The sequence below is a fragment of the Pagrus major genome, chromosome 24 (genome assembly GCF_040436345.1).
Source record: "Pagrus major chromosome 24, Pma_NU_1.0".
In the NCBI taxonomy this organism is placed as follows: Eukaryota; Metazoa; Chordata; class Actinopteri; order Spariformes; family Sparidae; genus Pagrus; species Pagrus major.
The window spans coordinates 16,151,562-16,174,799 of NC_133238.1; the positions used below are offsets into that span (position 1 = coordinate 16,151,562).

A 23,238-nucleotide genomic window follows, 5' to 3' on the forward strand; every position below is an offset into this window, starting at 1 on the left:
GAAATATTATAAATTATTACAAACAATTATATGATTTGCTAAAACTCCTATCTGTGTATATATGTATATATATATTTGTTTTGTTTGTTTGTTTATTGTAATAAAAAATGTTTTTAATAAAAATGACCCCCCCCCCCCCCCCCCCCAGCTGTTTCCGGTTTAGAGTTAACTTTCACTTTCACTGATCCTCGTCGTGACGCAGCAGCTTCTTCTCTCCGTTTGAAGGTAATTTAACGGTCATTTCTAATGTTTCACACTTTAATGACGCGGTGAAATCAGAGCAGAAGTGGAGTTAGTTGGTCAGTATCTGAGCACAGAGTGGTTGTCACTGTGTAGCTCCACTTACTGATGACTGAAGGCAGCTTTTCCTGCCTGAATCAGCCTGTGGAGGAGGCCGAGACGAGCCGCCGCTCTCCCGCTGTCTGACGCACTAAACGCGGCTGGAGAGCAGCTGTTCGCCTGGATGCGGGAGCTGGAGGTGCTGAGGGGGCTGCAGCACCCCCTAAAACGAGGCTGTAACATGGGCCGAACTTACGAGAAGGCCCGAATCATTCAGAATTTGTCATCGACAGCGTTTCACACAGTTTATAAAGGTCCTCTTAACTCAACAACTCACAAAATGGAGCGATTTTTCAAGGGAGTCTGGGGACTTCCTGTCCCTCCTCCTCTCCCTGCTGCTGCTGACTGCAGCTGATGTGACTTATAATATGTTGGTGTTCAGGTTCTTGTTCATAATGATCAGATACGTGTTGTCCTGGAGATTCAGATGAGTCCAAACACATGAGTGTGGCCCACCATTTACTATGACGTCATCATACAGACTGAGCCCTCAGCAGCAGCTGCATGAAGTGGAAACACGTGACTGAAGTACCTCAGGATTGTAGTTACGTGTAGTACTCGAGTAAATGTACTTTCCTCCACTGTTACTGGTGTTTCTAGAACAGTGAGTCCAGTCGTGTCTCGCTGGTTAAACTGGTGTTCAGAGCAGACGACTCACTTCCAGTCTGATGGCTCCATGACACCATCTAGTGGACTGACAGTAGAAGTGCAGCGTTCATGTGACGCTGATATGAAGCAGCCAATCAGTGGAGGAGCAGCTGATGTTCTGACAGGAGACATGATGGAAAGGCTGATTTCAGTTGATGTGCAGATGAATGATTTGTGTTTCCTCTCCAGATGAAAGTGTGTGTGAGCTGAGCAGCATGAATCAGTGTGAGGACAGAGAGGAGGGAGGCCCTCCCTCTAAAACCCCTGGACCTGGACCTGGACCTGGACCCGGACCTGGACCTGGTGCTGGACCTGAACCTGGACCTGGACCTGGACCTGGGCCTGGACCTGGACCTGGACCTGAGCCCAGCTGTGTGTCCTTCAAGAGTGACCGGTCAAATCCTCGTTACATTAATTTTAAAGGACAACAGCCTCCTGCTGTAAAGAGGTGAGCTGTTAATAACATTAATATGTGACTGATTAGTGCTTTAACTGTGGAGAAAGATGTTTTTTGAAACCTGATGTTTATTTTCAGCTTCGTTCTTCTTCACTTAAATTTCTATTGTCACTTTAGAAAGCGGCCCAACAGAACCAGTCTTCAACTCTTCATTTCACTTTATTGAATTAGTTTGGTCCAATATTCTCTGAGGTTTATTCCTCATGTTTTCCACTATTTTATGGACACAAGCTTCTGTGTCTGAAGACTAGAAAGTCAATTAACATCTCTGGTGGTCATCTTCTCTGTCCAACAGGAGACCAGCCTCTACTGGACCTGGACCTGGACCTGGACCTGAGCCCAGCTGTGTGTCCTTCAAGAGTGACCGGTCAAATCCTCGTTCCATTGATTTTAAAGGACAACGACCTCCTGCTGTAAAGAGGTGAGCTGTTAATAACATGAAAATATGACTGATTCATGTTTTATGTTGTTTATTCAGAGAAATTTGTTTAAACTTGTTTTTTCAGCATCGTTCTTCTTTACGTACATTTATATTGTCACATGTGAAGCTGCCCAGTAGAACCAGTCTTCATCTCTTGAGTCCAGTTCAACATTTGTCTGATGACTGGTTGAGTGTAACACAGTGATTTTACTCAGGCTAACAGATGCTAGCTGCTAACAAAGAGCTGCTGCTGCACCGTGCTCTCGTATTGTACGCAGGCAACACAAGTTCAATGTCCAAACAAAGTTCCTCTTCCTGTTGCAAATCCTGCAGCCTCTCCTGCTCTGGTAAGAAACTACAGGCCCGACCAGGTGCATCATGGTCCTGCACCTTCCCTGCTACCTATAAAACCCAGGGTGCCCACAGTGTTACCCAAAACAAAACAAAACAAAACACTAAGTAGACAAAACTGAACCTGATAAAGAAGGAAATAATTAAACTAAACAGATAAGTAGCAAAATAAATGCTGTCAAACTCTAAATAAACTTAACATGTAGAATAATCAAACAAAAAGTGAAGCTTGTTATCAGCACAAATATGAACTAACAACAAACAAGTAGCTCTTTGACGAGGACGTGGAGCAGCCAGCCAGTGGGGAGAAGAAGCCAGCCAGGAGTCTGAGGGCATCAAGTTCATCAAGACATGTCACAAGGATGGTTCATGTTTAACTCACAATATAAATGCAGTTATTCAACAAAAACAAACACCATTATTTTAGAGGACAGAATGTTTTTGCTCCCATTTCAAAAACTGTTTCACTGGATGTCATGGTTTGAGTTTTTGTTTGTTGATTTCCTGTTTTATTTTGTAGCTCTATCCTCACTTTCCACTTCCTCCCTTTGTTTCTTTTCCCGCTTTTTTTCTGTGCACACCAGGGATGTGCATCTTCAACACTGAGGCGATACGATACATTAAAGATTAATATGAAACAACCACTGATAAGATACGATACGATTCTCCCACCTACTGCGATACAGTACGATTTGATTTAACACAATGCGATACAGTGCGATACGATACGATGGGATATGATGCGATGCGATGCAGAAGAATATTGTACAATGAAATACAAAGCGGTACAGATAGTTCATGCTCGTTCTTCATTTCTACAGTGTGCTTCACACTTTTAACAGGGACAATGGGACAATTCCCTAAACTCAAAGCAGTGGTGCCTTTTGGCCGTTACAAGCTGCTGACTGAATGCAAAAGTTGTACAGATTGCTGTACAGTTAAACAGATTACTCTCCATTTCTACAGTTTGCTTCACACTACAGGAGGGACAACTCAGCCCTAAACAGAAACAGTGCTGCTCTTCCTATGAGCAATTACGATAAATAACAAAACATTTTCACACAGGTTCACATTACAACTTCCTCCAAAAGCAAAAGGATGGAAAATGATGAACTAAGGGCATATTGGCAGTAACAGTCCCCATCTCGCAGTGTAGGCTACTTAATTCAAACATTTAACGCAGATGTTTCTTTTTAAGGTTTTTTTTAAGGAATATCAATTGATCAACATGATCAGGGTGAAGGAGACTGCGTTGGGCAGTAACAATATCACCCGCTGTGCTAAAGACACGCTCAGATGATCCTAGCCAAGGCTGAAAGCAGTGGTAGATCAACCTGCTTTTTCCACCATTGCAACACATCACCATCTAGATCTAAAGAATCCCTCTCTCTGTATTTTAACATTTCGTCCTCAGCTTTCTCCCTTATGGTCTTCACTGTGCTCTCGTGGTGAGGAAATCCCCAAACAGCTGGCCCAAGGCAGGCTTCTTTTTGGGAGAGGCATCATCTATTAAGTGGAAGAAATAAGATGAGGGGATTATCAGTTGTGTTGAAAAATAAGAGCTGTCAACACAACACTCACACACAGTGCTTAACAATGATGACACATGTATCTTTAAAACAACATTTTATAACTCCTGGCACAGTTCCTATCAAAACAAACCTCTCTTCCTCTATGTCGGGATGCCTGTCACCTCCTCCTTCAGCTGCCTCTCCCTCATCCAGTACGCCACTGTCCCCTGTCTGATAATCCGCAGAACCAGAGACTAATTAGATTTCATTAAACTGAAAATTAAGAATTAAGACACATTTTAAATATGACATGGAAATTCAAGTAACAAATAGGAAAGAGACAGAGACAGATTGGGAGCTGACCTACATTCTATAAATTTCAAATTGTTATCATCAGTATATCACCTTTTCATTCATCTTCACCACCTCTGTTGTTATTTTCACGAAGATGAGGTGTCTGGTGTCACCATCATCGAAGAACATCAGGTCTTTAAAGTGGGGGTGGAGGGCCGCCGCACTGTGGAGGAGGTCTTTGAGGTGCATTCATTGAGATGGTTGGTTTTTTTTCCTCACTGAGGAGTGTGGTGGCCACTTTAAGAGGGGACAGAAGTTTGATTAGTTCTTGGATCAGTGTCATGTCCTCCTCAGTCCAGCTGGCTGCAGCCAGGCCTTCTCCCCTCTTTATCCTCCTAGACAGCAAGGCGTTCAACAAGGCAGGTTGTTGTTCCCAGAAACGCTCCAACATGTCCAAGAGCTTTTCCATCTTGTGGAAACATCATGGATCAGCTTGTGGTTGGGCAGGTGTAACTGGGCTTGTATCTCACGCAAAATTTCAGTTGCTTGTGGGCTTTTGTGAAAAAAATTAATCACCTTCCTCACTTTCACTAAAAGCTCAGACACTCTTATCTCTATTCTTATATCTGATGTTCCACAAACATCCTGCAGTAAAGCTGCTAGATTAATTCCTGTGTGAGACTGGTTGAAAACTCTCGTTTGTAAAACGTGACTTTGCAAGTCCCACTCATGTAGTGTACTGTTACAGTGATGTAGGAGTCAGTGGCGCGAGATGTCCAACCATCAGATGTAATCGCAACTCTCTGTGCTTTGCTCAGAGACTCGGCCACTTCTCGTCTTACTTTGTCGTACATGACCGGGACTTTGTTGTCTGTGAACACTTTCCTGTTGGGTATGTGATACCTCGGCTCCAAGACTTCGAACCCTCGTTCTCAGTTACACTGTAGGGCTGGATGTCTTTGCAAATAAAGAATGAGATGGCGTCTGTTATTTTGGTCGAACCAACCGAATTGCTAGCCAGTGGGGCGTTAAAAAAAGTTGGGATGAGGCTACTTTGCTCACCAGTCATTGTGTTAGCAGCAGCTGCTCCGCTGGTGCTGACCGCTGGAGCCGAAGGGGACCTCTCTGTCATGTCGCCGCTTCAGGTGGGAGCTTAGATTGGTTGTGCTCCCTGTGTGTTTAATCGCAGCACGGCACATTTTACAGATGGCATTAGTTTTCTCAAGCTGACCATCTCTTTTATAAAAGCTGAAGTGTCCCCAAACACCAGACTTGTAAGTGACGGCGAGTGTATCTCTTCTTCATCCGTGCTTACTTTCTCTCTGACCGCCTCTGATTTCAAGCCTGCTGTTTGGTGCGCTGCTCACCCGCCTCCAACTCGCGCGAGACATGACTCTGGCTGAATTGGCTGATGACGGCCGTGGTGATGAGAACACAAACAAGCACTTGGTCCTACTTCTGAATTAGTTTATTTTAAGTATAGATACAAGTCGGTTTTTATCGATGCAGAGATTTTATACATGATACATCTCAAGTTCATCCGGATTTTTAACCGATGCACACTTTTGTCATCGATGCAACCGCATCTTAAATGTTCATACCGATGTACCGATACGAATCGGTGAATCTTACCATCCCTAGTGTACACCTGTGTCTCATGAGTTCATCACAGCAGTAAGACGGTGCACACAGTGAACAATTGCCCTTTGGCTCTGCCTCCTGGTCGCTCAATGCCCACCCCCGGTGCCTTTCACCCAAAAATCCCCAGTTGGCAGTTTTTGTCTTCTAGTTTCTCTTCACAGGGTGTTGGGGTTTCTATCGATTTGTTTTCTCAAGTGAATGCAACCTATGCTTCTGTAGATTCCAGTGTGGCGGTTGTGTCGATAATCAGTCAAAGCAACACATGAAAAGTCAATAAATAACTTTTGGGTCACACAAATCAGACAAATTAAACCTGAGGCCCTTTTTTATTTTCATGTCCTGTTTTTGATCTGAGAATAAAATCAAAGGTACGAAAAACAAACCGGAATTTGTTTTTTTGGTATCAGATTCATAAACAATTAAATAACAAATAATTTTTTCATTCTCCAATGTTGAATCTCAACTGAATACAAGTTTATTGTGACTTTTCACCAATTTGCACTGGACAGTTAGCATCCAACTAGCTTGTGTTAGCTGTGTGTTGCTGTCCACAGTATTTTAGGGGTCAAGAGCTGGAGGGACTAAACCAGACAAGCTGCTGAACCAACCCAGTAAACTGACTGACTGTTGGTTCACAGTGGGATCAGCAGTACGACCGACACTTTGATGTCAGGGGAAACCATCTGATTCAATGATGTCATCAACATTTTAACTCAAAGGACCTTCAGCTTGTGTTTGTCTCTGAGTGGACAGACATAATGTGGCTGATTCTTCATGATTCCTCCACAGAGTCGACCAGGAGAGCTCAGAGGTTCCCAGAGGTCCGTCTGCCCAGCAGCATCAAACACACCTGGACTCCATATTTATGGTCTGTACATGAACAACAACTACTTTTACATCCAGTCTGTTCACAATAATCTCCATGCTGCACTTTACAGACCAGTGGTGAATCTGTCCAACATGGATCTGATGTTTGGCTCCATGATGTTAAATGTTCTCATTCACATAATATTCTGTTCCAGCTGCTGGAGGAGAACATTGTGACTTTTGTGAAGAACGAGCTGAAGAAGGTCCAGAAGGTTCTGACTTCAGATTACCCAGAATGCCTTGAGAGTCAGGAGGATGAGGAGGTGTTGGATGGTGAGGGTGAAGAGCAGAGGAGGAGCAGCAGAGAGGCATTTCTGAAGATCACACTTCACTTCCTGAGGAGAATGAAGCAGGAGGAGCTGGCTGACTGTCTGCAGAGCAGTAAGAGGATTTCTCTAAAGATTTAACATGATGGATCAATGAGACGTTTACTGAAGTCTGATGATGATGATGATGATGATGATGGAAAATCTGTTTATATATTCAATCTTTAAGGGAAGGAAATTGTCATATTTTCTTTATAAATAACTTAATGAACTATTTTGTTGTGTGTTCATTTAGAACATCTTGCTGCAGTTTGTCAGCGTGAACTTAAATCTCACCTTCAGAAGAAGTTCCAGTGTGTGTTTGAGGGGATCGCTAAAGCAGGAAACCCAACCCTTCTGAATCAGATCTACACAGAGCTCTACATCACAGAGGGAGGGACTGCAGAGGTCAATGATGAACATGAGGTCAGACAGATTGAAGCAGCATCCAGGAAACCAGACAGACCAGAAACAACAGTCAGACAAGAAGACATCTTTAAACCCTCACCTGGAAGAGATGAACCAATCAGAACAGTGATGACAAAGGGAGTGGCTGGCATTGGGAAAACAGTCTTAACACAGAAGTTCACTCTGGACTGGGCTGAAGACAAAGCCAACCAGGACATACAGTTCACATTTCCATTCACTTTCAGAGAGCTGAATGTGCTGAAAGAGAAAAAGTTCAGCTTGGTGGAGCTTGTTCATCACTTCTTCACTGAAACCAAAGAAATCTGCAGCTTTGAAGAGTTCCAGGTTGTGTTCATCTTTGACGGTCTGGATGAGTGTCGACTTCCTCTGGACTTCCACAAAACTGAGATCCTGACTGATGTTACAAAATCCACCTCAGTGGATGTGCTGCTGACAAACCTCATCAGGGGGAAACTGCTTCCCTCTGCTCGCCTCTGGATAACCACACGACCTGCAGCAGCCAATCAGATCCCTCCTGGGTGTGTTGACATGGTGACAGAGGTCAGAGGGTTCACTGACCCACAGAAGGAGGAGTACTTCAGGAAGAGATTCAGAGATGAGGAGCAGGCCAGCAGAATCATCTCCCACATCAAGACATCACGAAGCCTCCACATCATGTGCCACATCCCAGTCTTCTGCTGGATCACTGCTACAGTTCTGGAGGATGTGTTGAAGACCAGAGAGGGAGGAGAGCTGCCCAAGACCCTGACTGAGATGTACATCCACTTCCTGGTGGTTCAGTCCAAAGTGAAGAAGGTCAAGTATGATGGAGGAGCTGAGACAGATCCACACTGGACTCCAGAGAGCAGGAAGATGATTGAGTCTCTGGGAAAACTGGCTTTTGAGCAGCTGCAGAGCGGCAACCTGATCTTCTATGAATCAGACCTGACAGAGTGTGGCATCGATATCAGAGCAGCCTCAGTGTACTCAGGAGTGTTCACACAGATCTTTAAAGAGGAGAGAGGACTGTACCAGGACAAGGTGTTCTGCTTCGTCCATCTGAGTGTTCAGGAGTTTCTGGCTGCTCTTCATGTCCATCTGACGTTCATCAACTCTGGTGTCAATCTGATGTCAGAGGAAAAAACAGCAGACAATCAATCTGCAGAGACACGTTTCTACCAGAGTGCTGTGGACGAGGCCTTACAGAGTCCAAATGGACACCTGGACTTGTTCCTCCGCTTCCTCCTGGGTCTTTCACTGCAGACCAATCAGACTTTCCTGCGAGGTCTGCAGACACAGACAGGAAGTAGCTCACAGACCAATCAGGAAACAGTCAGTTACATCAAGAATAAGTTTGAAGAGACTCTGCCTGCAGAGAGAAGCATCAATCTGTTCCACTGTCTGAATGAACTGAACGACCGTTCTCTCGTGGAGGAGATCCAACGGTACCTGACATCAGGAAGTCTCTCCACAGATGAACTGTCTCCTGCTCAGTGGTCAGCTCTGGTCTTCATCTTACTGTCATCAGAAGAAGATCTGGACGTGTTTGACCTGAAGAAATACTCTGCTTCAGAGGAGGCTCTTCTGAGGCTGCTGCCAGTGGTCAAAGCCTCCAACAAAGTTCTGTAAGTGTGAAGAAGTTTTTTCAGAATGCAGTAAATGTGCTGTTATTGACCCAAATAGAAGTAATTTTCTTCTTCTGCTCATTATTCTTTATCCAGACTGAGTGGCTGTCACCTCTCAAAGAGAAGCTGTAAAGCTCTGTCCTCAGTTCTCAGCTCCCAGTCCTCTAGTCTGAGAGAGCTGGACCTGAGTAACAACAACCTGCAGGGTTCAGGAATGAAGCAGCTGTCGGCTGGACTGGAGAGTCCACACTGCAATCTGGAAAGTTTGAGGTCAGATCATGTTACTGTTTGTTTTGAAATCATTTATATATTTCTGGTAGATTTTTTTGCCATCAAACTTGTTTTCTTTCAATGTACCTTTCATTAATTCAGCTCCTGCGCAGCACGAACAATGAGGAGGGAGAACCTCATTTATGTTTGACATCATATGACTTTGATAGCTGGATGTCTCTTCATTCTTGATTGAATTTTTATTTATTGTCACGCTGACAACATGTTTAGAACTGAACAGCACTGGAGCAAGAGATTATATACAACAGTCTGTTTGTTTAGGATTTCATTTGAGTTGCCAAATATATTTGCAGACTTTCGTTCATAGTCTTTAATTCAAGATTTCTATCTGCAGTACACCTTTGAGCCACATGGGGAGCTTGTTGGTATCCAGTGCTTGATTTGTAAATCAGGAGGTCTCGAGCACAGAGACGGTCCTTCTCTGGTGGGTCCATCCTGTGGACTGCTACAATGGTGGGGAGAAATGGACTTTAGGCCCAATGTTTTATTTACAACCACATAAAGCAGCAGGTCAAGAAACCCTATGAAGTGACATGTTCCATCTGTCTGTCTATCAGTCCATCTCTGCTCCATCTCAGTGAGATGGACAGCGTCACACTTAGACACACATCCTGACTGAGTTCATCATTTCACTGATTCACAGCAGAACACCCACTTGCTTGTAGGACTTATAGTGATCATGTGCCAAAATATTTAGACACTAAGAAGCATTGAACCACATTCCAGCATAGTTTATGTGACATTACAACTCATAGCTTCAGGAAACCTGACCACTCTGTCTCTCTTAGAAAACTGCATTGAGATGATCTCATTCATAATGTATTTGTAACATATATGTTTTTGGTAAACACAGTAGTTATTTAATAAAGTATCTCTTTGAAATGGCTGGTGTATTCAGCAGAATATAAGTGGATGTGGATAAATAGTTTGGAATGTTAATTTATGCACAGATCTGCTCTTTTCAAGTTTATTAGGCCTATTGCGAATTGGGTCGCAGTGTTATCATTTTTAAAAAGTGGGACCCCCTGCGGTGCTCCTGTAGCTCAGTCGGTAGAGCATGTGTCCCATGTACAGAGGCTTTGTCCTCACTGCAGCGGCCCAGGTTTCAAGTTCGACCTCTGGTCCTTTGCTGCATGTCATCCCCCTCTCTCATCCCCATTTCCTGTCATCTCTGTGAGCTGTCCTATATAAATAATCCTCCTAATATAAAGCCATGAAAAGGCTGATAAATACTTTTCTCTTTTTTAATGCGTCCCCAGAAGAAAAGTTGGGGAAACCCTGATACTGTATCACCAAAACTCAACATTTACCGTGTTATCTGTCTTCTTTTTTTTCTCTCCAGACTAAGTAGCTGTGACCTCTCAGAGAGAAGCTGTGCAGCTCTGTCCTCAGTTCTCAGCTCCCAGTCCTCTAGTCTGAGAGAGCTGGACCTGAGTAACAACAACCTGCAGGATTCAGGAGTGAAGCTACTTTCTGCTGAACTGAAGAGTTCACACTGTGTCATGGAAACTCTCAGGTCAGGATTCATTACATTATTTCATTATTTCATGTAACTTTACAATTGGAGCAGGTCTTGATCATACTCTTAATATTATTCAATTCATTGAAGAGACCCAACATTTCCCCTATGAACAAGCACTTGAAACAGTGTTGAGAAAAAAAAGCCATTTAACAGGCAGAAACCTCAAGAAGAACCTGACTTAGTGGTGGGCCGCCATCTGGGTTGTATCGGCAAGATACAATTACACAAGATTCCCGCCTTTTCAAGAATCTTGTGCCGATATTCTGCCTCGCTGTAGGTGTGAAAGTTACAAAGGTGGAATGGGGGGACATTTTCATTCTGCCTCTCATCCTCCAACAGAGGTAGTAACACAGCCAAAACACAGGTGAGACGACCTCTGCGTTAACAGTAGTGTGATGTTCTGATAGTGTTCACAGTCTGACAACTTAACAGATCCTTCATTCATCAAAGTAACAATATAAAACCAATGACACCTCTAATCTATTTAGATATAATTAAAATGTGGGTGCCATGAGGTTTTTGACATTCATGCTCCCCTCAGGATGAACTGTAATTACTCTGTTGATCCTCCATCATCAGGTCATCATTTTAATCTGTACAATATGTTGGTTCATGAATATTTGCAAAACTAATGGCATTTCCATCAGCTTCAGTTATACTCTGTGTTTAGTGCTGAATAGTAAATTAGTGAAAACTAAGATGATGAATATAATAAACGTTAAACCCTTAAACACAGATGTGCACTGAATCATCAGGACCCTCAGCTGATCTGTGATGTGTGTTGTTTTGTGTGTCTGCAGGCTGTCAGGCTGTCTGATCACAGAGGAAGGCTGTACTTCTCTGGCCTCAGCTCTGGACTCCAACCCCTCCCAACTGAGAGAGCTGGACCTGAGCTACAATCATCCAGGAGACTCAGGAGTGAAGCTGCTGTCTGCTCGACTGGAGGATCCAGGCTGGAGACTGGACACTCTCAGGTATGAAGAGTCCTGCTGCAGCCACAGACAGTCAGTGTGAGACTCTGTATCTCGACTGTAGATGGTTCAGTGTCGGGAGGTCTGCTTCATTTACTCCACCTCCAGTTGTTCAGTTCAGTTCAGGAGAAAAGGCAGCACGGCACGAAGCCAAGAGTTACAAGTGTAGAGAGGAAGATGAGAAGAAGAGATGAAGATCAGCGACCAGGAGAGTCTTGGTACAAACACTAAAGTTACACCTCTTTTTTCAGACTAGTTTAGTGCCTGTTCAAAATGTGCCTGTTTGATTTGTTGGCCTCTGGTTTTGCTGCTTGATGAACCGTCATCCAAACTACTTCACACTCCACACTGATTGCAGAGAGTTATCAAAACATTAACATTAAATCTAATTTCCACCACGTCACTGCTGTGTTATGATATTAATAATAACAATAGACCCTCTGTGTCAGATGTCTGATCAGAAAATACTGAACCTCAAATTCAAAAGATTTCTGTGACACATAAATGAATTGAATCACTGAATGTCATAGAAACTCTTTCCCTGAACTGGAGAATCAGTGTTTCTGCCAAAGTGCTTGACTTTGAACTTAAAATGGTTCTGACATGGATCTTTATCAACACTGGAGTAACTGCATTCAAGATCATCACTGACAAGTGTATCTGTGCCTCAGTGTGAAACCATTTACAGACTGTAACAACTGCCTGTGGCATCAGTTTAAAGTGAACAGAAGATATAAAACAGTCCAATAACAACGTTAGATGACACGAGGTGGAACATTCCCGTCACATCACCATAACAGCAGCAGTGCATAGGTTAATTTAAGATGGGTCAGTGGTGCCGTCTTGGCTCCTGTCATGAGGAAACTGCTGCTCCAGCTGAGTTTGGGCTGTTTTGGGTAGTTCTCATTATAACAGCCTGCAGGGGCAGGAAAGCTTCAGTGTTTTGCACCGTCAGCAAAATCAAATGACAAAAGAAAAGAAAACATTCAGTGATCAATCATCTGCTCCATTGATTAACATGATATGTGACCTGTGCAGAGCTGCAGCTCTCTACAGTAGCTGGTGGACCTCTGGTTTAATGCTGTTGTAATGTACTTCAGCCTGGCTCGTAGCTGCTGACTCAGCTTCACTTCAGCTGTTCTGGAGTCGTGTTCAGGTTCTGCTGGTGGAAATCCAATGTTTCCTGATTTTGATGCTTCACAATAAAAGCTTTCAAATAACTACATAATGCAGGACCTTTATTGTTAAGGATTTATAGGAAGTGTTAAACGCAGGAAGATGACGTGACAACGTTGCATGAATGGACTTTTAATTTCTCTTGTGTGGCAGCAAACAACACACATGGTTTCAGTTACTAACTGAGTCTATCCACACACTTTATGGCCGACTACAGTAATAACAGCGTGCACTTTACTGTGACTGCAGCAACGTGCTCGTAGCTCTGTCACATACCGGAGAGACTCACTCCTACCAACACAACACAGAGTAGTGTTTGTTGGCACTAATTATAGGGCTGCAACTAACAACTATTTTCATAACCCATTAATCACATGAAAAGACAAAAGCTGATTTATTTATATTTTTATTAAAAAATAAAACATTGCTGAGGACTTCCGGTTGAGCAGCCATGTGGTAGGCAGCACAATAACAGAGCTCCCTGATCATCAAGATAAACGCCATATTTTTTCAAAAGATTGGTACACATTAACAGAAGAAGTTAAAGAGGCGTTTTAAAATATGCCCAAACCAAAACAAAAAAACGTTTCACAGACGAAGGAAAGGGCGCAAACAGCCGAGGAAGAGTCCGTCGAGGACGATACAGCTAGCAACCCTGACACAGGGGAGCTACAGGTGGATGCGGACATGGCTAACCTGCAAACGACGTGAAAATGCAGAGACTCTCCGTGAAATACGAGAGGACATTAAGGCAACTAACAGCAGAGTTGACGAAGCCGAAATGCGGATTTCAGAGACTGAGGAAAGAGTGCAGGGGCTGGAGGAGGCTACGAGGGAACTGCTAAAGCTACAGGCTAAGTTGGAAGATAAGCTAACGGATCAAGAGGGAAGAGCAAGACGGGAGAACATAAGAATTCACGGCATAGAAGAAGGGTCGGAGAGCAACTCCACATCGATGATAACATTTGTGGAAAATCTACTGAGGGAAAAACTGGAGTTGCCCCACACCGACGACCTAAAGATCGAGCGTGCGCATCGCGCACTGGGACCAAAACCACCGGCTGATTCTCCCCCGAGATCCATAGTTGTCAAGTTCTCCAGCAGCAAAACTAAAGAAGAAATCCTGAAACAGGTTTGGCGAAAAAAAAAGGGTTTCTGTATCAGGAGAAAAAAGTGTTTATGGATCACGACTATAAGACTTGTGTATACAAACTTAAGAGCAACATGTATAACTTGTCTTTTCTGCAAATAAAAAGTTTAATAACAAAAAAAAAAAAAAACATTGCTGTCACATTTTCCTCTTTAGTCTTGTTCAGTTCACTTTCAAACAACTTCAGACTGTAAAAGCAACATAAATGTATTAGAGGTGTGGAAATGTCTCCATTATAAGATGCATCACGATGCAGAGACAGAGCAGAATCCAGAGTCTGCAGCTCATGTTGATTGTTGATTGTTCGGCCTCAGCTGAACAATAAAGTTACGTTGTGACGTTGCTCCCATGTTTTGAACTGTGGGAGGACTTCTGACTAACGTGTCGGACACAGTCGTCTGCAGTACAGGGGCCCCACAGGGAACAGTCCTGGCCCCTTTCCTGTTCACCCTTTACACTGCTGATTTCTCCCACCAAACACCCCACAGCCATCTACAAAAGTTCTCTGACGACTCTGCTATCGTCGGCCTCATCAGGGACGGGGACGACAGAGCCTACAGAGAACTTATTCAGGACTTTGTGGACTGGTGCCAGCGGAACCACCTCCAGCTCAACGCCGGGAAGACCAAAGAGCTGGTGGTGGATTTCCGCAGGCGCAAACAACCCTGCACACAAGTGGACATCCTGGGAACAGACATTGAGATGGTGACGTCTTACAAGTACCTGGGAGTTCACCTGAACAATAAACTGGACTGGACTGATCACACTGCAGCAACATACAAGAAAGGTCAGAGCAGACTCCATCTGCTGAGGAAGCTCAGGTCCTTTGGGGTGCAGGGGGCACTCCTGACAACTTTCTATGACTCTGTGGTGGCATCAGCCATTTTCTATGGAGTAGTCTGCTGGAGCAGCAGCATCTCGGCAGCAGATAGGAAGAGACTTGATAAACTTATCAAGAAGGCCAGCTCCATCCTGGGATGCCCTCTTGACCCAGTGCAGGTGGTGGGAGAGAGCAGGATGATGGACAAGCTGTCATCGCTGCTGGTGAAGGAGTCCCACCCCCTGCAGGTCACTATCACTGCACTGGTCAGCTCCTTCAGCGACAGGTTGATACATCCCAAGTGTGTGACAGAGAGGTATCGCAGGTCCTTCCTTCCTGCTGCTGTCAGACTATACAACCAGCACTGCTCCCAGTAGACCTCACATGTGCACTGTGCAATACTAAACTCTACACATATCCACACACTCTCTGGTTTGCACTAATTGGACAATTTTTTAATACCCATATTTATTATTTAATGTTTGTAAATAAAATACAAAACTGCTTATACTTACACTGTTCATATTATAAATACTATGTCATATTGTAAATACCAAGTTCATATTGTAAATACTATGTATATACGAGTTAATTCTATTTCTTATCTCTATTATATTGTTTATTTTTTACTTTTTATTATTGTTTAAGTGTGATACTGTCCTTTGGCTGCTGTGACTAAGGAATTTCCCCATTTGCGGGACAAATAAAGGATTTCTGATTCTGATTCTGATTCTGGGTTACTGATGTAGGAGGGATGTTGGAGGGAGGCAGAGATCATCTGAGAGGGATTAAAAAGAGTGTGTTTTAAACGGACATCTCGGGACACGTCAGATTTTATGAACTTGCTGTGAAGCAGGAACTGGACGAGACTTCTGCCTCACAACAATCACTAATCACGTCGGCCATTTTCAGCTGAAGCTAACGTCTGCAGCCATAAATAATAACTGTTAGAGCAGCCCAGCTGATCAGCCGAGATCTGAGGAGGTGCTGTCAACTCTGCTGTCCAACTCTGAGAGAGGTGTGTGCAGCAGAGTCAGTAAATGTTTCATCTTAAAGCTGCCATGGGAAAACTATATTGTTGTAGACACACGTGAAAGACGCTGCAGATGGAGACATGTTTTGTTTGATTACTGAAAAGATGCAGCTTTTATTTTGTAGCCTGCTGTAGTCTGATTATTGGAAGGACTTTCAGAATAAAAGGGGGATTTAAATGATGAAAAGTAGCCGTGTGCAGTGATACAGATCATCGAGGATGACGAACACTGAGATGCATCGAGAATCGTCGACAGCTGAATCGTAATCGAATCGTGAGGCCGGTGAAGATTCACACCTCTAAAATGTTTGTTACATGAAGAATGCAAAAGTAAAATACAGTTTGTTTTCTAAAGTGCACATAGCACTCCTTCATCCTCCACCATTGATAGTGGCCTCATGTGTGTTAGCAGCATACTGAGGATAGCATCAGTCAGAGCAGCTGCTGGCTGTGGTGTCATGGGGCCTCCTTCCTCACAACGTAGTCGCCATGTTGACTTGTTTCTTTGTGAAGTGAGAGACACAATATTATATAATATCAGTATGCAGAGTAGCACAATTCACATGAGGCTCAGTGAACTCAGTAACTGCCTTGTTGTTTGAGTTAATATGTGCTGATGTAAAGGGCAAATACAGATCAGGCCTGTACAATAAAACACAACAACAACAGAGCAGCACTTCCTCACAACATGTGAAAAGTATCAACACATTAGAGAAACACATGTTCAACATGTAATAGATTACAAAGGGTTTGTTGAGCCAGTAGATGAAGAAACATGAACAGTCCTACTAGGGGAGAACCCAAAGAGCTGTGATCCAGCAGCAGTCTATGTTCTGCTGCCACAAACTGAGGGACAGTGAGCGACAGTCAGCTGAGAGTTGTTCATGTTATATGTGACGACACTTATTATTTAGTGTTGTGCTGTTATTGTCAGCTTTGGTTATAGTTCTGTCTCTGTTGTGTTTTGATCTACTGTACTAGTCTTTACACCAGAATGTTCTTCTTCTTTATCTTCTCAATGTTTGTGCGCTTGCTTTGGCCACATGTTTGTGTTACATGGTGCCAATAAAGACATTTTTGAATTTAGAAAATGAAATAAAACAATAACTGGACATTGTGAATGCAGCCTGAGCCGTGCACTGAGAATAAAAAGGACATGTAATATATATTTGAACAGAACAGATATGCTCAAGTTTCTATTGTGCAGAAATAAAGACTTGACTTCAGACGATCTCTTACTATGACATGAAATATTGTAAAAACTCCTCTTATGTCCTCCAGTGTCTCTGAGCGTACTTCAGCTAATTACCCAGCAGGGGGCGACACTGATCCATCACAAACCTGAGAGCACAGGTGGAAGGTGTTTCTGTCTTAAACGCTGCTTTTTAAATTGAAAGCTGTGATGTAGCCGGGCCCTAATGTTGTGTTTGCAGGAACAACAGGTTTACTAATGGATGAAGTTCATCAGCTCCAAAAGTTCATCCTGTCCAAACTTTTGTCAGTCAGCCTGTCCAACAAACAAACACTGCTGCTCATTAAAACACTGAACAATCAGTGGCTAAAGGGACAGACACTACGGATCAGTGTAGACAGGTTCTGGGTTTGAAAGGTTTACTAAGTTACCTTGCCGAGTCTCCTTCACCCGTAGTGGCTCCGACCTGCTTTCTCTTCAGCTGCTCAGTGATGTGGTGCTACCGCGCCATGTGAGAGCAGCTCTGCACATCTTGTAGCTGTTTTCTTTGAACACTTTAATATAAAGTGCTGCCACACTTTTGATGACTTGGCTCGTACACTTTTCTCTTCTGTAACGTTTGTAGTTCCTGTTGCCTCCGTGGCCTCCGCTATATTGCAAATGCTAACGGAGCCCATTCAGAAAGGAGACGGCGCAACTCCGAGTAGCTTCCTGTTTCATCACCTGAGCTACACCAGGCGCCATTGGCTGGCTTACTGCTCCCCACCGCAGGAGACCAGAACTGCTGCACTGAATGTGTTTTCCTGACGTATCTTCGGCTCGACCGTCTTTGACTATGAAGTGAAACAGCTCGCTCCGTGCCACAGCGCCTGCATCGTAACGTCAACCAGCTAATCCACCCTGAAACTGGTCAGCAGCTGTTTTTATAATGGATTTAATGGGTCAGTTGTCGCGGCCCTAAAAACTTCTAACATTGAATTCAAAGTCAACGCTGCACTTCTGTGAGTCCTCAGCAACAAACCTGCCAAGTATAAAGTAGACTGGATGAACGGTTCTGGAGACATGTGGACCACAGACAGACAGACAGAAAGACAGATTCATGGCTTCATAGTCAGATGTTCCTCTGTCACATCTGGACACATCATGTTTACCACAGCAGATTTCACACTAAGAGACATGTTCTGTCATTTGTTGTGCTTTTAATGGCATCAAACATGACATGTCTCCTCACAGTAACTATTACTGCTGTAACATCCATCAGATATCAATCCAGCACCAAACTATAGTAACATGAACATGAACACATGAAATGATGCTGTTTCTACCACAAACAGCTTCAGTGACACTTGTGAGCTTCTGGAGGGAAACAGTCTGGGAGTCTCTGTCTCTTGGTTTTGTGGCAGAGGTCGGGAACCAACGTCCAACGTTTCCTGATGATTTATTACGTATAAACTGTATTTGTTTCTTTGCACAGTGAAACAAAGCAGCAGAAACACAGCGAGAACAAAAAGCAGACTGTGTAGGTGAGATTCAGAAAAGCCCTGGAAGCTTCAAACAGGAATCTGACCTCAAAAGTTCTGACATCCAAATCCAAAAGTCCTGTAATATACAAACATAAGCACAAGCTGACATTGGATCAGACAGCAAGCGTCAGGTAGCCCACAGGAAACAGCAGCAACATCCAGTAACATAAAGATGAAGTCATAAATCCAAACAGAGGTTTGTGTGTGTCCTCACATGTTGTCGTCCTCTTTCACACACACCAACATCCTGTGGCTCACTCTCAGTGTGTGAGGAGAGTGGCAGAGGTGAAGAGGTTCAGGGAAACAGGGAGAAGCAGCCTGATGGACATGTTGTGTTTCTGTGTATGAGTCATGTCATGTCCATGTTTGCATGCTGAAAGAGGATGTGCTGCTCTGACCCCCCTCCTCCTTTCAGGGTGGAGCCTGCTGGAGTCCGATGGTTGACACCAGGTCTGAGGAAGTGTGAGTGTGTTTTTACTTTGATTCAGCTTCACACTGTGACATCACTCAGTCACATCTGTGATGTCATCACCACACTGATGATACATTAATAACTGCAGCTGTGTTGTGTCTTTTTCTCTCCATCAGATTCCTGTGAGCTCACAGTCGACACAAACACAGTCAGCAGAGACATCAAACTGTCTGACAACAACAGGAAGATGACACATGTGAGAGAGGATCAGTCACATCCTGATCATCCAGAGAGGTTTGAGTGGTCTCAGCTGCTGTGTAGAACTGGTCTGACTGGTCGCTGTTACTGGGAGGTCGAGTGGAGCGGAGATGTTTCTATATCAGTGAGTTACAGAAGAATCAGCAGGAGAGGAGACATTCATGACTGTGTGTTTGGATGGAATGATCAGTCCTGGAGTCTGGAGTGCTTTGATGATGGTCGTTACTCTGTCTGTCACAATAACAGAGACACAGACATCTCCTCCTCCTTCTCCTCCTCCTCCTTCTCCTCCTCCTCCTCCTCCTCCTCCTCCTCCTCCTCCTCCTCCTCCTCCTCCTCCTCCTCCTCCTCCTCTGGTAGAGTAGCAGTGTATGTGGACTGTCCTGCTGGCACTCTGTCCTTCTACAGAGTCTCCTCTGACTCACTGATCCACCTCCACACCTTCAGCACCACATTCACTGAACCTCTTTATCCTGGATTTGGATTCTACAGGTCCAGTTCTGGTTCCTCCTCAGTGCGTCTGTGTGGTGTTTAGTCTGCAGAGTCTCCTCCTGTCACAGAAACATTGTCAGTGCTGAACAGTTGAGTCTGTACAGGATCACAGTCACATCAATCTTTCAGCTTCTTGTAATAAATTCATCAGTGAACTTTGTACAAAATGATTCAAACTGATTGTAAAGATTGATGGTTTCCTCGTCATCAATGATTCTGTTCTGCACATTAAAACTGAGACATCACTTCACTTTGTTCTGCACTTGTTGTATTTGACAGTCGTCAGCATGAAGCTGGTGACTCACAGAAGGACTTTAACAGGCAGCCGCTGTAAAGACTTTAAAACAGGCGTAACGTGCGTCCACTTCTGGTCTGAGTCAGCAGTCGTGCAGCAGGATGTTGAATTAGCTGCTTTCATAATGTTTCTGTGCGAGTGTTACGGCCTCCGTTCATAAAAGTCAGAGCTGAGGCTCAGAAGGGGCTGGAGGATGCAACATATGAAGGACACCAGACACAAGGTTCATAGTTCACTCACAGCTTTTATTACATCATTCAAATTATTCCCAAAAGAAACCCAGGAACAAACAAAAAGGGGCTGAAAGGAACAAAAGATGGGAAGACGCTGGACCAACCAGGCAGTGGGCCGTCGTTCCCCGCGTCTCCCCCTGAACCACCTCGATGAAGACTGATCCTAAAACAAAGAAAAGGAACAACTGAACCAGCGGTGACCTCCGGCCCAAACTAACACAGTGAACTAAAATAACACAACCCCAGCACCGAAACTATGGAGGCTGACAAACCAACCTGTTGGAGGAGAGGAGGAAACTCTCCGACACGACGAGGACAAGATGACGGGAGAAAGTCACGACCATGTCCAAAATAAGAGCGAGAGCCAGATGGAGTAATGACACAAGTGGTTTCTTTGACCAATCAGAGGCCGGTAAAGTCAGCTGCGAGATGATGTCACAGAAGCTGTTGTGTGACTATTATTCCTGTAAGTGTGCAGATTCCAGATCCCAGTGTCAACTTGTGGACCAGAACCAGGTCACTGAATGCTTCCTACAGCACTGAAGATGTGGACTCCCATCAGGACGTCTCAACACAGCAAAGGATGTGAAGAGAAAAGTGAAGAATCCACTTTGTTGTTCTGATCCCTGCAGCTCTACGTGCACCAATCAGCTGCAGCACATGCATCATGTTCTGGTGGCCATGAAAGCGTTGGTTCTGTCTGCCGGTCCAGAATCTTCTAAAGAGCCTCAGTGTTTCCTAAACTGAGCCTCAGACTCTCAAGTGTTGATGTCAGAGTTTCCCACGTCCGCTCCAGAAATGATCAACCTGCGGCAAACACCGGTGTTGGATCGCAGCGTCGTAGTCCAGACCACCTAAACCGAGACCGGGTCCGGTGTCGGCGGCTCTCGTCCTCACATTCCCACCATGGTGCCGTACAGAAGATCTGGATTCTTCACTGCAGTCGTGTCCCTGCGGTCGTGCTCTCCACCGGTCTCCGGATCAAACCCGAGTCCTCTTTGTCCCAGACCGAGACCAGACCGGGAGACGTGTGGTGGATCTGGAGACGAGACGCATAAAAACACAAACATATGTGCTGTTGTCCCAGTTTAAAAATATAACAGTCATGAAATTTGGATTTCACTTCTACAAAACAACATCTTCAGATAAAACTGGCTAAAACAGTCGGTGTTGAACCTCAGCTCTCTGCACAGTGCCTCTGTGAGAACCGGCCATTTGTTACGGGAAGTCGGACCATCTCCATCCATGATCGGGGCGACTAAAACAAGTCAACCAAAGAAGGAGAAGAAGAGGAAGAAGAAGAAGGAGCATCTCCATCTGTGATTGTGTCGACCAAAACATATATTTTAAGTCAAACCACGATGTTTTCTAAACCTAACCAGGGTACAAGCAGAGTTGTGATGAGAAACAAATAGAAAATCGACTCTGCAATAAAAATGTTTTAAATGGAAGTAAAATGAGACGTAAAGAAAACAGCGCTGATTTAATTGATGTCGTTACCTTAGCATGTTAGCACTTCCTGTCCCCTCGTCTCAAACTCAATGTGTCTTTTAAATGTGTTTTCAGTTAAATGTGTGAATAAAGTGTGTGGTTACCAAAGTCTGAAGATATTTACATGTTTTGTTCTCCAACATAAACTCATCATTAAATGTCCACAGTTTAATTATAAAGCTCTTCATGTGTTAAAAACAGTTAGCGGTTGCTAACAAGTGTCTGAATGAGACTACAGAGGTTGTCGGGGACATTAAACGTCCTCACAGCGAACACGGAGACTCATCTGCTCACTAGTCCGTCTTTACAGGCCACTTTAGTTACACACTGTTCTGACTCTGACTTTACAACTCGTACATTGATCAGTTTATAGAAAACCTGGATAGTAATTGTGCAGTAAGACGCTCAGTGGTGGAGACGTTTAAGTCATGTGACCGTGATGTCGTCTGTTTGTAGCCTAGCATTAGCTTTTTACTGCTACACATTTAATTTACGCTCCGAAAATCAAAGACACAAAGATTATCTTGATGAACTAAACCTGTAAGTGTCATGAACTTATTCTTTAGATTAATTGGGAGATGAATCGATCAATCTACGGAAGCTCGCTGGGAAAACGGTGGAAGTAGTTGGACCATGATCGTTACGGGCTTCCGTAGATTCCCAAATTATATAAGAACAGAATAATATGATTAGTTTTTAATGTTTCGAAAAGTAATTTAGCCATTATTTAATAAACTAATTTTATTATTACAAATAAAGCAACATGAGCACTGAAAACACATAAAAATAAGATTACTATCTGATTAAAGATGATTTTTAACACGTTTAACTTACTTGAAAATGTTGATTTCTGCAGAAAAGCTCTCAAATGTCCCACAAAAACAAAGACATCAGAAGGTGTGGAGCTCCAACAGGTGACGGCGAGTCCTCCTGATTTCTATTGATTAATGAGCTCTTTGATTATTGACAGTGTTGCTCTGTTCAGCCTCTCAGATCTGCCTCCACCGAGTCATCACAGCAGCTCACTGACATCAGCACCTGTTCTCCACAACACGCCCCCTCCCGGGGACCAGCAGCGTCACAGCCTGCGTGTTGCCTTCAGGTGCGCCACGTAAAGTCGTTCATCCTTCTTTCTGTCCAAAGTCAGCTCGTTAAGTTTTAAGTTAAGCTTTATGTATCGCACTTCCTGTTTTATTTTGAAAGGAACAGCGGTTTCTCTCACGGTTCGTTGTTTCATAAAAACTTTGGTAGTGAATGAAAAGAGACTAATAATTATTTAATCCCGTTTGAATTGTGTCGTGAATCACACACATGATGGTTGTTAAGTTAAAAGATAATTTCCAAAATCAAGAAATTCTCAGTTTGTCATCAAACTAATGAAATAATTTGGTTTCTACGAGCCACAAACACAAACACAAACCATCTTCATCCATCATCCTTTCCCACGTTTCATCAGGTTCCGTGTCGGCGGCTCTCGTCCTCACATTCCCACCATGGTGCCGGACAGAAGGT

The 23,238-nt window shown here is 43.9% G+C and overlaps 1 protein-coding gene across 1 annotated transcript; it reads left to right on the forward strand.

The window, feature by feature from the left end:
• The first annotated feature begins 873 nt into the window (after window positions 1–873).
• Window positions 874–19,957, forward strand: LOC141020401 (protein NLRC3-like). The gene is made up of 9 exons (XM_073495458.1): window positions 874–1,435; window positions 1,740–1,865; window positions 6,452–6,530; window positions 6,685–6,910; window positions 7,091–8,867; window positions 8,964–9,137; window positions 10,501–10,674; window positions 11,481–11,654; window positions 18,961–19,957. Exons 1-9 carry the CDS (start codon window positions 1,155–1,157, stop codon window positions 19,094–19,096), a joined length of 3,147 nt encoding a protein of 1,048 aa, XP_073351559.1. The 5' UTR covers window positions 874–1,154; the 3' UTR covers window positions 19,097–19,957.
• The last annotated feature ends 3,281 nt before the right edge of the window (window positions 19,958–23,238 follow it).

Coding starts and splice junctions, on each gene's coding strand:
- LOC141020401 (XM_073495458.1), top strand. CDS start 1,155: ATGATTTGTGTTTCCTCTCCAGATGAAAGTGTGTGTGAGCTGAGCAGC. Junction 8,868..8,963: donor AAAGCCTCCAACAAAGTTCT/GTAAGTGTGAAG, acceptor TTCTTTATCCAG/ACTGAGTGGCTGTCACCTCT. Junction 10,675..11,480: donor TGTGTCATGGAAACTCTCAG/GTCAGGATTCAT, acceptor GTGTGTCTGCAG/GCTGTCAGGCTGTCTGATCA.